Here is a 15,408-nt window from a genome sequence, read left to right on the forward strand (position 1 = left end):
GTAAAGTTAACAAACAATTGTCACACGTGGATCTGAAAATCCACACTTTGTTTGAGAACGCTGACGTGATGGTCTTAAGGTTAACGTGGGGTGCGCAATTTCCTTTAGCTAGGTTTCAGGCCATTTCTCTTCCGTGAACTCAAAGTTACCTAGATATTTTCAAATTGTGTGCTACACCTCAACTGCTGCCACATGTTCTATCAGCCAAATGGGGCACCATCACACTGGAGATGGTACGTGCACGATTTATTCAATAAATCGTGCACATGCACAAGTTCTTTGCCGATAGATGAGATGGTTCTATTCCATGGCCTTCTCGTTCCCCAAATACCGCACCATTGGATTCTTTATATGGAGATACTTGGAGGATAAGGTGTGCAAAAAAGTTAACATCACATAGTTAGATCGTATGTATAGCTTAGCTTAATTCACATAGTTCAAAACGCCAGGATTAAATAGGCAGTAACTTTAATTTCTCAAAACAGTTGGGATGAAATCAGTACAGTCTTGACATTCTGCATACAACCAGAGGTCCCCGTAGAGGTTTGACTAAGTGTGGTTGTGTGATGAGAAATTCTGAGTTGTTTAAGTGCAGCAAATCATTTTACAATACCTGTTAACATAATGTAATGGAGCTTCATAGTCAGGTGAATAATTTAACCATTAGTGAGCCATTATACTGAACAAATCTTGGGGCAAAGTGACTCGTGTATTTCGTTGATCTATCACGTCGAATGTGTTAAGGTGAAATTTCGAGGGAGGCCACAATCCTAGTCTAAGTGCAGGCTGCTGTCAGAATGAAAGCCTCGTTCTGTGATTTAACCCTTTTTCGGTAAGGTCATTTAGAACAGCGTGATGCGAGAACGACTGAACAAGATTTCTTGTACTCAAATTAACTATGATCTTTATATAATATAAGAACGTTGTGATTGGAGTTTCATCGATGTAGCATTCAGTATCAATTACACGTCTAGTAATTTTCAAAATAGATTTTCATACAATTGTATTTAAAGGATACATTCAACTGCTCACTTGTGCCATTAAAAAGACGATTCTTCTTTTTGGGGGGGCTTTCAGCGTAGCTAATCAAACCAAATGAACAATTCGGTGGAATTAATCGCTGTTAAGGGTTACCTCCGTGGCTGGAGGAGGCCAACAGATTGGAGAAATTCAAAAGTCAACTGAATAATTACCTATGGGAGAAGTACATAATTAGTCGTTTATTTTTTAGAAAATGTTTGTTTTCTCGTTATTTTCTCTCCCCCCCCATCCTCCAGGTCCAGCAAAGACCTGTGGCTAACACTAATAAATACTATTAACCAAAAATTCCTATAAATAAAGACAAACTCGATAAAATGTTTGCAACAATTTTATTTTATGGTGTTACACCGTGGTTCAGTGGTTTGCTTTGAATAATCAACCAAAAAGTTCAGCCAACGGAGCTCTATGGGTAGAGCTGAATCAGGACTGCTCCTGCTGTTACAGCGCCAGGGTTCTGAAAGTGATACTTGTTGAGAGCTCAGAATATATCAAAAATGGTGGAATGTAAATATTTTTATCGTTTGGATTGCCAAAACCGTGCAAGCTGCAAAATATTTTAATCATTCCTTTGGAGAATGGCCAATATTCATGATCCTTTTAAAGAGCCATAGACTATCACATTTGAATGCGATCACTTCGATGGAACAAAAAATGTCCTTAGGAAATTGCACGCATCCTGACGGGGACCAATTCCAATGGAGTTTGGCATCGTATTCAATTCTACGTACCTTGGATCATCTTGGCTGTATCTGGGCCACGATTCGTTTCCTCCAAGGCTCGGTTCACTGAAAAAGTAAAAAATGAATCAACAATACACAAATATTAGTTTATTCCAACTTATATAGGCTTAAAACTTAAATAGAAATTAAATTCTTTCAGTTATAACATGAAACTGGAAAAATCATTTTTATAAGTTACAAACACTCAAATGGTTCAAAGCTTGGTCTAACAGTCTTCTTTCAGCGCGATTTGAGCACTGCCTTACTAAAACTCTACACTGTATACAGCAGACCTAGATTTGAAGATAAAAATTTAAATTTTTTCCACATAGTGGTCAAGTTCCTCTTGAATGAGGGTTGTAGGTTCTATCCTCTGTGAACTGGTTTTTCATCTAGTAAAATATACAAACCGACATGAAACGAAGCTAAAGAAAAGTATACCCTGACAACGCGTAGATTTAGTCGCTTTCGGCCAAAACCAGAGTTTTTTTTTTTTTTTTTTTTTTTTTTTTGGGAGTACCATGCACATATAGTTAGTCAATGAATTAGAAAGTGAGATGAGATTTCTCTAAGGAAGCTGCTATTGCTGAGTTGATTACCCTGAGAGCGATTGATTTTTGGCCGAAACGAATCAACGTAACGGAATTCTGTCCAAGATATCTGGAAGGTCAAGGAATGTTCTAGTGCACGACTACTCCATCCGTGACAAAGTAAATGAGTTGTATATTCTGATAAGCCTCTTTAGTTACTACTGTTGTAGTGGGTTATTTGACTGACTGCGGCCTTTCTGTTTTTCTGCAACTTCTGTTGGCCTCTTCCCCTAACGAGTTGTTTCCTACCACAAGATCGCCACTACCTGGATGGTACTTGAATATTGGAACAATTTCGCGACAGTTAAGTGGAAACCCCAGCAAGGCTACATTTTGAGATACATCGGCGCTCATGTACCCCCCTCGAATTGTTCACATAACACTATGTACCTGCAAAAATATCGCATTATACTATCACGTGATGCTGTTACTAAAGGACTACTCCCATTTCATAAAAATGAAAGGGTGTATCAAAATAAGTATCCACCCAGTATATGAAAATGATAACGCAACTGCCTTGCTTGGACAATATACTCCTTTGCTACCACAAGTCAACAGAATACTGAAGGAAACAAAAGAAAAAACCGACTGACAAGAGCCCTATATTAACGTTAAAACAACTGACATAGCCATCGCACAAAAGAAAACCACGAAGAATAAATACTCCAAAGAAGCTGCACTTGGTCAAGGTGATTTCTCCATATTAATTGGAAGAATGGCTTGTCCTTTCATTATTCCTACTTTACATGACATTCCCAAACTGGACTTAAAAAGTATTCCGAAAATTTGGTGTATTGTAATTACTTTGTAATAATCCAAAGATGCTTAAGGAATACATCAATTTCTCCTTGCTGCAAGAGTATTCTTCAAGTGAATACTCTCCTTCCTCAATTAGCACTGCTTTTCCGATTTACCTACCTACAGGGCGCCCGCCCTGTAGGGTGCGTGAAATGAAAGAAATTGCATCTGCTATAATCAACCACTTGAGGATACGCCAAGAAGATCAGATAATTTACAACATCACTATAAATGGTCTGGAATGCTAATAACATACTGATCATGTTTTAATGTACTGACGTCCAAATCAATCCGTTAATTATATGGGAAATTATATGCAATTTAACCTGAAGAATGTATCGTGATTGACACTTCTACTTAACTCTGTATTGATTAAGTACCATGGAATCCTTGATTTGTAAAATCATCTCGTTTTTATTTAACCAAGTTGTGCATCACGTTAAAGTTTGTTAATTTAATTAAATATCACATTTTGCGAAATTTTCTAATTGGTCCATTTTGTTTATGGTGCTGCTGAATGTTAAAATACTTTTTAGTGTCTTTTCAGCAGTCCTGGTCACTGCTACCCATAGTCATGTAAAAACAAACAATACATTGTATGTCTGTGTGCTTCCCAGTGTCAGCAAGATAGTGTTAATTCTTGCTATTTGTTCAGCACACCCTGCTACTAAGCTCCTTATCAAAGATAGTGTATTTGCCACCTTACTGTAAGAATCTGATTCAGCCAATGGATCAAGGGACACTGAGTTCACTTAAGTGTATCAATAAGGTGAATTCTTGTAAAGAATTCTCACAGAATGTAATAAACGCGTTGGAATAATGAAATTCCAGAGATTTTAATGTCAAGAATGCAATTTGGATTGCTGCGAAAGCCTGGTACAGGATTGCTAAAGACGCTTTGAACATGGTTGACCTTATCTGCGGATAGCATCGATGTTCTTTGATGAAGGTGATTTTACTGGATTTAGGGTATTTAAAAAGAAGAAAATTGTTGATGAATTATGCTAGAGATTTATGATGTCATGAAGCTCAGCTGTTGGATGGAGCTGCAATAAAAGAGTCTTCATATTGATGATCATGCCCCAGATACCCTTAAGGTAACAGAGTGAACCAGTGATCTGTTAATAAATGAAAAAAAAGAATAAGATGCTACTGTGGAAGGAATCCTATCGATGGATACGCCTTAAAGACGAACTGATTTGCCGAATGGAGCAGAGTAATTTGCTACTCGGAATCACAATATCTCGCTATGAAATTCAGGAATTTCTTATAAAATGTCTAAAACTCGTGATAAATAAATAGTTCGAAGGTTTTAATCACTCGTTGGGCGTATATCTTTTGTATTTAGATACGTCTGGATAGCGTAATACGTATCACCTGCATTAGCTTAGCGTAGTATTGTCAATTAAACTTATTAACCTTATTAATTTTCATTGTTAATCAATAAAATAGTATTAAATGGTAATCACGCTCCAGACTAGAGCAGTAAAGCAACAAGCACAACGTAGCGTGAGTGCTGAAGAATGAGAACCGAATGGGGCAATACTCCAGCGCATCGCTGTGCCCATGTTGCGCTTGCACCGTTAAGCCTAAAAACGAACAAACATACCAACGCTTCACAGCCTAAAAAAATTGCAAGTTGTAAAATGTTTGCCGAACTATCTGGAACAGAACATGATCTAGCCACGGAGGATATCTTTGTCTGTGGTAGATGCAGAGTGTCAAGAAATTGGCCACCAACTCAGCGTTCTGATGAGTGTCTATAAGAGTTTGAAGAGTATGGTAGATACCCTCAAAGGAATTAAAATGGGGGACCCATCAAGCCCTCAGTTGTCCAACTCAACACCAAAGCTCACTTATGTGCATCAGGCAACCTCAGGGCAGAATGTGCTGGTCGCACATTAGCGAGTTATTCTTGGTGACTATTGTCAGGGAGACGGGAAATATATTGTGCAAGAAGGATAGGTGGAATATGACCAGGGTATGTCTTCCACGGGCAAAAGCTGATGACGTAGAGCAGATATCATCTTTTAAGGGCACAAAGGGTGATACTGTTGTATACGTTTTCACTATTAATATTAAGAGCAGAAGTTCTGCGGACTTATTTAACCAGTACAAGTCAATATTGAAAAAGAAGTCGCGAGTTGGTTAAATTTGAAAGTGTCTGCAATTCTGCACAGACACGATAGGAGGGAGTATATGATGAAAGCCTTTGTCAATCAATTCGCACCAGGAGAGATTGTGCAAAGCTCATGGGGTAGAATTATTCACAGCGTGGTCTGTGCTTGTCAACAGGAGAGACTACTTCTACAGGGATGGGGGTACACATAAATAGAAAAGGGTGCAAGAATATTTGCTGATGCTATCGTGGTAGTGTTACGTGGGTCGGAAAACTGCTAGCTTGGGATTCACAGAATAATAGATTAGCAGTAGATGCAGGCAGAGGTGAAAGTGATTCTAGTACTGCTTCTATTGGAATGAGCAGCAGCCTGGAAAACAAGGCGATGGGGATTTCAAAGACAAGGGATTGTTTCGGAGTCATGGAACAAGTAAATACATGCGCTGCGTTAGGATAACTAAAAGTAAGAAGAGGTGCCTGTACATTGAAAGGAGAGAATTCATGGGATACCTGGTTACTGGGCAACGCGACGCTGTTAGCATCTTCCTAAAGGCAAAGAAGACCTATGCTGCCCTGCTTTCTGGGCTATCCGCCAGGAGATCGCAGGCTGTCACAACAACAAACTGATTGGACAATACATTAATAGATGTCTCACACCCATACCACTATATGCCTCAGAAATCTGGTCCTTTGCATCTATCTCTCGATGTAATAAATTTCTGTCAATGGAATATTGGATTCTGCGGTGGCTGAACCGTCTGGGAGGGAACCCCTTCACCAACTCGAAATCCATTCTCCTAGGCATAACCTCCTGGAAGCTCATTGTCCTAAAAAAAAAAAAACTGTCAACGCTTACCAAGCTACTAACTCGCCATATTAATGCCCCATCAATAAAAGATATCATCGCACTAACAAGAGGAAGAAATAGAAGCCATCACCCACTTAGGATGAAGCTATCAAACTTGGACTCCCTAAAGGAATGTTCCCATGTAACACCATTGAACACTTCAATACCTTCTCCATTGATCCGGTAAAGTTTGAAGTCAATAAAATCTACAGAAGCCAAATTATAGACCAAATCTGGACTAAATCACCAGGATTGCTGTGAAAATTGAGCAGTTTTTATTAGAAATGTGATGATACGAACAATTAAATGCAATAATATAATGAATATAAATAAATCTGTTATGTTAGTTGCTGATAAAGAAGTCAACCTATGTTTTTAACTGTTCAATTATCAAGATCTATGTTATTTCAAACTGAATACAATTAAGAAAATGTATATATCTATTTAATAGTTATTATTATACAATAATTATATTGTAAAGATCTGAAAATTTGTACAAAAATTTTTAATGTATATTTTAACATTTCTGTACACCCTCCTAGCCCACTTGCTGCACAAGGGGTGAACCTTGTGTTAATAAACTGATAGTAAGTAAATCTCGCTAGTGGGCGAATCCACGGCTTGGCAGGTATACTGCATCGTTCCATGTAGATGGTATTTCCATGTCAGTATGGCTAAACGTCGTGAGTTAACCGACATTGAAAGAGGGATGATAGTGGGTGCCCGAATCATGGATCACTCTATCGCGGGAGTGGTGCAGAAATTGCACTATCCCCGTTCGACAGCATCAAGAGTGTATCGGGAATATGCCATTTCCGGAATAACATCTCGTCGTGGACAGCGCTGTGGGCGGAAAAAGGTGATGGATGAACATGGCCGTCGACGTCTGTCTCGCATTGTTTCAGCCAACTGGAGTGAGACAGTGGAACAAACCGCAGACCTCAACGATGGAGTTTCCAGAACCTTCTCCAAGACCATCAGGCAATCATTAGCCGCAATAGGTTATGCGAGCCACCGACCCACCAGAGTCCCATTGCTAACACCAGGACACAGGAATCTATGCCTCAGCTGGGCGAAAGAACATAGGCACTAGACTTTGGATGATTGGAGACGGGTCTCCTGGTCCAATAAGTACCGTTATTTCGAGCGGACAAGAGGCTGCGTATCTGGCTGAAACCGCACTAGCTATGCATCCGTCATGTCAACAAGGAGACGTTCAGGCAAGTGGACGGTCGATAATGGTCTGGGGCATGTTCAACTGCACACATTGGGACCTCTGGTACGTCTAGAGTCATCTGTAAACGGTCCAGATTACGTGTCTATCCTTGCAGACCATCTGCATCCGTTCATGGTCATCGTACAACGACAGGGCAATGAACTCTTCTAGCAGCACAATGCACCACCCTACAGAGCCGTGGTGGCTAGAACATGGCTCGAAAAGCATTGCGCAGATTTTATCACCATGGAATGCCCCTCCCCGTAAATTAACTCTACGGAACATCTTTAAGATGCTGTGGAAAGGTCCATTCGAGCTTTGGATCCTCCACCCAGAAATGCGACGGAATTATGGACAGCGATGTAACAAGCATGGATGGAACGTGAACTAGTGGACTCAATGCCTAGCAGTGTGGCTGCCCTTTTCCGGGCGAAAGGTGGGCCTCTCCGTTACTAGTTAGGCGTTCCGTGATTTCTGTGCACTCATTGTATATTTGCATGTTCACCAATGCTAGGAGTGTAGTAAATAAATTTGATGAATTTGAGGTGCTTGTCAAGACATCAGATGTGGTGTCACTCAGATATACGGAATGCAGAATTGGAATTTGGGGAGTACAACCAGTCCACATATTTCTTAAGATATAAGATATTCCCTCTGATGATGATGCTACATAAGAGATGTGATTCAACTTAGGATGCATTCACTTTGGAAACAGAACAATAGAATAAAGATATACTAGGTTACGGTATAGTTTACGGCCAAAGCCTCAAGTTACGTAAATAATTTAACTAATGTACAAGTTAGTGCATTTGCATCATTTCTGTACATAGCGAACTACATTTGTAAGTAGTTATAAATTAGCATCAAAGTATATCTCATATTGTGAATACGTTCACAACGAGTCGCCTTGATATTGCACCACCTCGAATAAGGAGAAGACTATTGTTACTTATTCTCAGCGGAAGCTCATTGCCATACATCAATAAATGGCAGGTTGTCTCTAGGACCTGCCAGAATATCGTGTTGTCCGATTCTTAAATAACCTACTAGGGCAGCGTGGATCAAGACGATACAATGTTTGACAGTTTCTGTAGAATAAAATTAATAATAATTCAGTAATCTTTGAATATTAAAGTTGTTTTAATGAACGTTTCATAACTTACCCTGTCTTTACAAAAGAAATCCATTTGCTCATCATATCCCGAGAGAGCATCTTCTCTGAAGTGGTGTAGGAATTTGAGTACTTTCTAATAGGCAATCCGAATACGAATTGAACCTCTTCAAAATGTGCCACACCCATCCACTGGGGCCAAGGTGTATTGCTGGGCCGATGGGTATAAAAATAATAATAGGCCTCTGGATTGCTTTTCGCAAAGATTTCGGTGAAGTATACTGTTGGACAAACCATTAATATATCACCAACTAAGTTTTGCGCTGCTTTAACAACTGCTGGTGAATCAGATTCATCGACATCCTGAAAATAATAGTTTATTATTTCTTCAATGATTTGATTTGGGAAACCCGTGAGGATTTTGCGCGACACTTCTATTCCTTGCGTTTTATTCAAAACTGGTGAGCTGTTATTAGGAAAGAGATCTGGCCTAAAGTAATAGAGGAAAACTGTGCCTTCATCTTTGTTGTTTCCCACAAACATTTCGACTGGTGGAAACGGCCCAGAATTTATAGCCTCTATAGGATTTTGAGGTAGATACTGATCACCGTACTCGGTAGTAAAATAAATTAAATTAGTTTCCAAGATCTGTGATTCTATCACAACCAGTTCAGCAGGATCTTTATTTCTTAAGCACTCAATAACGCTCTCTGTGTCATTAAACAGATTACTTTCATCACTGCTGCATCCACACATCTTGGCAAAGGCATCGCTTTTCAAAATGCTTGTTTGCTTATCAGTAGCAGTGAGACCCAGGTAAGGAGTCCCACTCTGTAAAATGATTCTTTGAAACATTTGGTTGACGAGTGGTGAGAGAAGATGATAGCCCGTTGCGACAGCACCTATACTTTCACCGAATATCGTTATCAGCGAAGGGTCTCCAGAAAAAGCCGCTGCATTATCTGCAATCCATTTAATAGCAAGAACTTGATCATACATAGCCATATTTCCAGGGGCGTCATCACTGTCAGTGCTCAAAAATCCCAAGACCCCCAGTCTGTAGTTCACTGTAACAATAAGAACATCATTTAAACTCGCTAAGACTTTTCCGTCATACAAATCCATTGATGAAGAACCCAAAGAAAACGCTCCACCATGTATCCAAATCATGACTGCCATTGGTTTTGTGTTTTTGCATTTAATATCATGTTGTGGAACCCAAAGATTAAGATACAAACAGTCTTCACTTGCGGGTCTGTGGTCTTTCCAAGGAAAATCCCTAAGATTCGTCTGGAAACAAGGTGGTTGTAGCGTTTCAGCGTTATATACATCTTTCCACGGCGTTACTGGTTCGGGTTTTCTGAAACGTTTTGCCCCTGTAGGAGGATTGGCAAAAGGAATGCCAAGAAAAGCTCGAACAGTCTTTCCATGTACTTCTAACTCTTTCCCATTTACTGGACCTGTAGTTGTTTGGACAATTGGAAATTTGTAGTTTTTGCAGTACGTTGAACTAATTATGGCCCAACAGGTGAAAACTGGAAACAGCCGTTTCATCTAAAGATGAAAAAAAAGTGCATTAATATTTATTTGAGAAATTAATAATGGTGAAAAGAAGAAAGGTTGAAAATATATTTGACCTTTCAGAATAATCATTTAATGATATTAATCATCACCTGCGGAGTATTTCACAGGTTCAGGGCTCTAAGCTGAAAACATCTTTGGAAATACATTTGCAATAAATTATACACAGTACACTTTCAGAATAACGGCACCTTCGGGGATTCAAGGTGCCGTTATTTCGACAGTCTATGTATATTGCGCTTTCGCAGGTGTCAATAAAGAAAACTTGAAATACGTGTGATCTCCAAGTCAGTTTTATTTATTACTATACTAACAGTGGTCCCAATACTGATCCTTGGGGAACCCCACTTCTTACATTAACCCATCTGAGGAATAACCGAGAGAGAGAGAGATAATCTTTAATGCCCTTCACGGCCAAAAAGCCAGGGGTCTACATTTTTACAGCCTCCCGAAACTTCCGGGAAAGTTTACCATAACCGTCTTCCTCCTGCGCTGAAGCCATCCAGCTAAGGATTTTTCCTGTGATTCCAACCTGTTCCAGCTTATAAAGTAACCGCTCACTTTGGGCTGAGTCAAATCATTTGCTGAAATCTAAATAATGTCGAAATTATTCTCTAAATCCAGTTCATGAATGATCCTGTCAAAATAACTAGCCAGATTTGTTAAACATGATTTTCCCTTTACAAAACCGTGCTGCGTATTCTTCAGAATTCCATTTCTATCTAAATGATCTTGAATTCCACCGTTTATCATCGTCTCCATGATTATCATCATCATCTCCATTTTCCCTACTACTGATGTTAGACTGACCGGTCAGTAATTTCCCACTACATTCTTAGAACAACCGTTATATATTGGCGATACTTTGGCACTTTTCCAATCCAACGGATTCTCTATTGTTTCCAATGATGCTCTCAAAACAATAGCCAACAAAAAATATATTTTTTGTCATACTTGAACAATGAAAATGTGGTTCTGGAGGACATAAACGCGCTGATTCCGAAAATCACCATTAAAAAGTCTATCACGTCTACATCAAAAGATGTACCAACGTTTAATGTTGAAATAAAGGGATATATACGTATAATTCAAGTTTGTAACATACATTCTCTATAACTCATTTAACTTCTGTAAAAAACATAAAACATAGCGAAATAGTTATATACTGAGTGATCACTTCACTATGACCACCTACTGGAGGGCAAAAGTCCTCCTTTTGCCCTCAGTACAGCAGCTATGCGACGTGGCATTGATTCAACAAGATGTCGGGAGGTATGGTCAACCAAGCTGTGTGTAATGCGGTCAGAAATGCAGGTATGGAGGTGATTGGTGTATCCAGACGCCTGATATGCCTTTCCATGGTGTCCCACAAGTGCTCTATGGGATTGATATCGGGGGAAGTTCGGAAGCCAATGGATATGCTGGAAGTCAGAACTGTGTTCCTCAAACAATTCAAGTTCCCAATGGCTCGGCGCAGTGTCATCTTGGAAGACACGATCGCCATTCGGGAAAAAGTGTAACATAGCGGGGTGTACACAGTCAGCAAGCATTGACGATAGCGGAGACCACTGATGCCTTGTTCCACATGCACGAGAGGTCCAATTTCCTGCCAGTGAAACATGCCCCACACCATACAACCGCCCGCACTTTTGATACCATGCATGATCGATGAAGAGCCTCATGTCGTTGACGCCAAATCCGTACACGACCATCACCGGTGTGCAGTAAATAACGTGACTCATCCGACCAGCACACCTTCTTCCAGTCTGCTAACGTCCAACTTGCATGCTCTTTGCACCACGCGAGTGTTTTACGCCGACGAACCTTGGTTGGGAGAGGATGCCGTAGGGGTCGTCTGCTGGTATAGCCCATGCGTGCGACGCATGGTCATGCGATATTGCTCCTGGTTGGCCCATGTTGTATTGGGTAGTCAACTCTTCAACAGTGCTGCGCCTGTACGAGTCGTCGGACCCGGCGCTCACCTCCCTATAACATCAACCTTTCGCTGAACTTTGCAATTTTGCCGTCGGATCGTTGTTTGACCATTTTGACGCCAGTCCTGGTACACTTTAACTACAGCGGCACTTGAACACCCCACCAGTTCAGCCGTTTGGGAAATCGAGGCACCAGCTCGTTGAGCTTCCACAGTCTGTCCTTTATCAAAGTCCGATAAATTCTTCCTTTTACCCATCACGTTCGGAATTTTACTACCTACTGAACCACTGACACCTTATTTATGCTACGTAAGTCGAATAATTGTGCACTCTCGGACTCACGTGGTCAACGGGTCGCATTCAGTTTTCATAGGGTGGTCATAATTCAGTGATCACTTAGTGTATTTCAATAATATGTAATCAGTATACCTGTAATTTTCCGTAAAATGTTTGCTACTAAAGGAGTTTCTCTTGTATTCCTGCTTACTCTCCCTCACAAGGAACCAGCAGTAATTCCCCATTATTACAGGATTCCAACGACCTTGGTACCGCTTTTCCATCGTGGAAATATCTTGTTGAAACCGCTCACCTTGTTCATCACTCAAACGTCCAGATTTTCGGGGGAAAATTCAAGACGGGAACAAAGAAAATGAATATTTCAACGACATTCATGTTTTTGTAGCACTGAAGTAAATGAAACACCAACATTCCATAGTTTTCTTCTTTCCTATTACTCAAAACATCTTGTAAAAGGTAAAGTGCAGCCATTATCAACCCACTGCAGGATGGGAGCCTCCTCAACAATTCATGCTGAGGGAAATGGACCATAATCCGCCACGCTGGTCCAGTGCGGGTTGGCAGATCGACCGTATTCAGTAGTCAGGGGCTTGAACCCCGGTCTACTCAAAGAGCGTGTGCTATTGCACTCCTGCTCCTGGCCACTCGGCTACAGAGGCCTTTCTTGTACTACCGCCTTAAATGATCGTAAAGTGCCAGTTCAGCCTCCTTTAACTGGGTTTCAAAGATATTGTCTTTCAGGAGTTTCGTAATTTGGGGTCCTACGAAAATTCCTTAAGTTTGGCAGATGTTAAATTATGAAACACTTCTCAAGTATGCAAATCCGTTACCTCCTTTATCTAGTCACTTCACGAAATTTTTCATCAATCCAAGGTTGATGTGGAGGGGTGGAAGAAGAACCTTGTTTGATTGCACTAGAGAAATATATATTTTACATACAACGTCCTGGTATGAACTCGTCCCGCTTGTTCCAATGTTGCACAACAATATTCTTCTGTCGCACGGCTGTCCCACAAACACAAACACAAAAAAACAACAGTATTTTTTGAAACCGCCCCTGCAAACCAAGAAGCACACCAATCCCCTCAAGACCACTGCATATGTTACAACCATAATATTGGTGTATTTTATAGCATGTAGAACCTTAGACATGCTTTCATGACTTTAAGTTCAACTGAATAAACATTTCCTCCCAAAAGCCTTGCAGTGTCCTTCAAATCTTGAGTTAATCCACGAGGGTTTCAGCATATAATTCCTCCTATCCTGCCTTGGCAGAATTGCAGACACAGACATTCTGACCTAATACCAGTGAGTGTATATCCCCATAAAACACTAAATACATCTAAAGGTGTGATATCTAGCTGGGATCTGTTGAATGTGACGGAGGACGAAATAACTCAAGAACTTCATGATCAAAATGTGGTTGCGGCTAAAATAATCATGATTAAAAAAAGACAATAACCTTACACCCAAGGTTATTTAATTCCTCAAACCTACTATCATCAGTGAAAGCAGGTTATCTTCTTTGCCGTATTCGTCCATACATACCCAATCCTCTGAGATGTTACAAGTGCCAAAAGTATGGCCACTCTCAAACGACATGTAGAGGAAACCAAGTAAGTCCCAACTGCGGATCTTCTAATCACACACAATCTGAATGTTTGGCGACAGAAAAGACTTGCCCCAACTGCAAAGGCAACCATCCTGCGTACTCAAAAACGTGTGACAGATGGAAGGCGGAGAAAAAAAATTGTTAAATATAAGGTTGAGAACAAGGTAACCTATCAAGAAGCAGGAAAAATAATTGCAAACGTACCTATGCTAATATTGCACAAAAACAAAAAACAGTGTCCACCCAAACTGATGTTACAGTCCCCTTAAACACATCAATCTCTGACAGGGCTCAAGTTGTCCTCTCTCAGCAACAGTCCAGTGTCCCTAAGCAATCAGACCAGGCACGTAACACACCTCTTACCGTATCGGTGACATGTCCTTCCCCACCCGTGATTGCTACTGTATCACATAGTAAAAGTTTCAAAAAAAAAAATATTCAAGACACCTCCATGGATACTAATTACTCATCCAACCAGGAAGATCCGATTTTAGAAATATATGTGGAGGAAGAAATGGACACTGGTCGGCCTACATTTTCAAAAAAAGACAAACAGAAATCTGACCGCCATAAAACTACCATACTGAAAAGGCAGTCAGATACAGCTCCTTGTTCTCATCTCAAGTAATGCCTTATATTTTACAGTGGAATTGTAGAGGACTTCGTAGCAACATCGACGATATCCATTACCTTATTCTTCGCTACTCTCCAGTGGATTTCTCCTTGCAAGAAACCTATTTAACTTCCCAAATTTCCACCTCCATAAAGAACTACTCTATATATCGAAAGGATCGCAATACATCAAATGCTGCCCGTGGCGGTGTGGCCATCTTGATCATCTCGCAGATCCCAGCAAAGCAAATTGTTCTTCAAACAGAAATTGAAGCTGTCGCTGTACGTTTCATTACTCTTATTGCGATAACACTAGTTTAAATCTATCTTCCACCAAATCATACCTTCTCTTACCAAGATCTGGAAAATCTTCTACTGCAGTTACCTTCCCCTATCTGTCTTTTGGGGGTTTTCAATGGTCACCACCCTTTATGGGGATCTTCCAAATTAGATACACATTGCCGACTAATTGAAACCTTTCTAGATAGGCAAATCTTACCATTCTTAATACAGGTGAACCCATGTACATACAATTGCCAACTGGACAAACTTCTGCAATGTCAAAATAATAGAGCAAGCTTATCTGCGAAAAGATCTAAACCTCCCAAGGACTTCCTAATTCATTTCACAAATATACGTGGTCTCAATTCTAATCTCAACGATGTCCATTTCCACTTGCAGTCTTCCAAACCCCATGTACGTTTTCTGACTGAATCTCAGTTATCAGTTGATTCAACTACTGCTCATCTCAGATGTCCAAATTATTTGCTGTATGATTCCTTTCGCCTCAAAGGTGGTACTTGTGCATATGTCCGTTCTGATATTCCCTGTCAGAGACTTGGCAATTTGGAATCTCCTCTCTTTGATCTTCTCTGGCTTAAAATCTCTCTACCTCATTGTGTAAAATTCATCTGTTGTCTCTACCGTTCTC

At 40.3% G+C, this 15,408-nt stretch overlaps 1 protein-coding gene across 1 annotated transcript in view; it reads right to left on the reverse strand.

Moving 5' to 3' along the window:
* Nucleotides 1-1,394: 1,394 nt before the first annotated feature.
* LOC150075242 (acetylcholinesterase-1-like) overlaps nucleotides 1,395-15,408 on the reverse strand; it is a 29,223-nt gene continuing 15,209 nt past the window's right edge. The window contains exons 2-3 of the mRNA XM_090388225.1: nucleotides 8,494-9,995; nucleotides 1,395-1,826 (exon numbers count right to left, since the gene is read on the reverse strand). Of these exons, the coding sequence (XP_090244351.1) occupies nucleotides 1,673-1,826; nucleotides 8,494-9,995 (1,656 nt within the window). The 3' untranslated portion in view covers nucleotides 1,395-1,672. The remainder of the gene's footprint in view (nucleotides 1,827-8,493; nucleotides 9,996-15,408) is intronic.

The sequence above is a fragment of the Mastigoproctus giganteus genome, chromosome 14, assembly GCF_048544385.1.
Source record: "Mastigoproctus giganteus isolate SK-2022 chromosome 14, ASM4854438v1, whole genome shotgun sequence".
In the NCBI taxonomy this organism is placed as follows: domain Eukaryota; kingdom Metazoa; phylum Arthropoda; class Arachnida; order Uropygi; family Thelyphonidae; genus Mastigoproctus; species Mastigoproctus giganteus.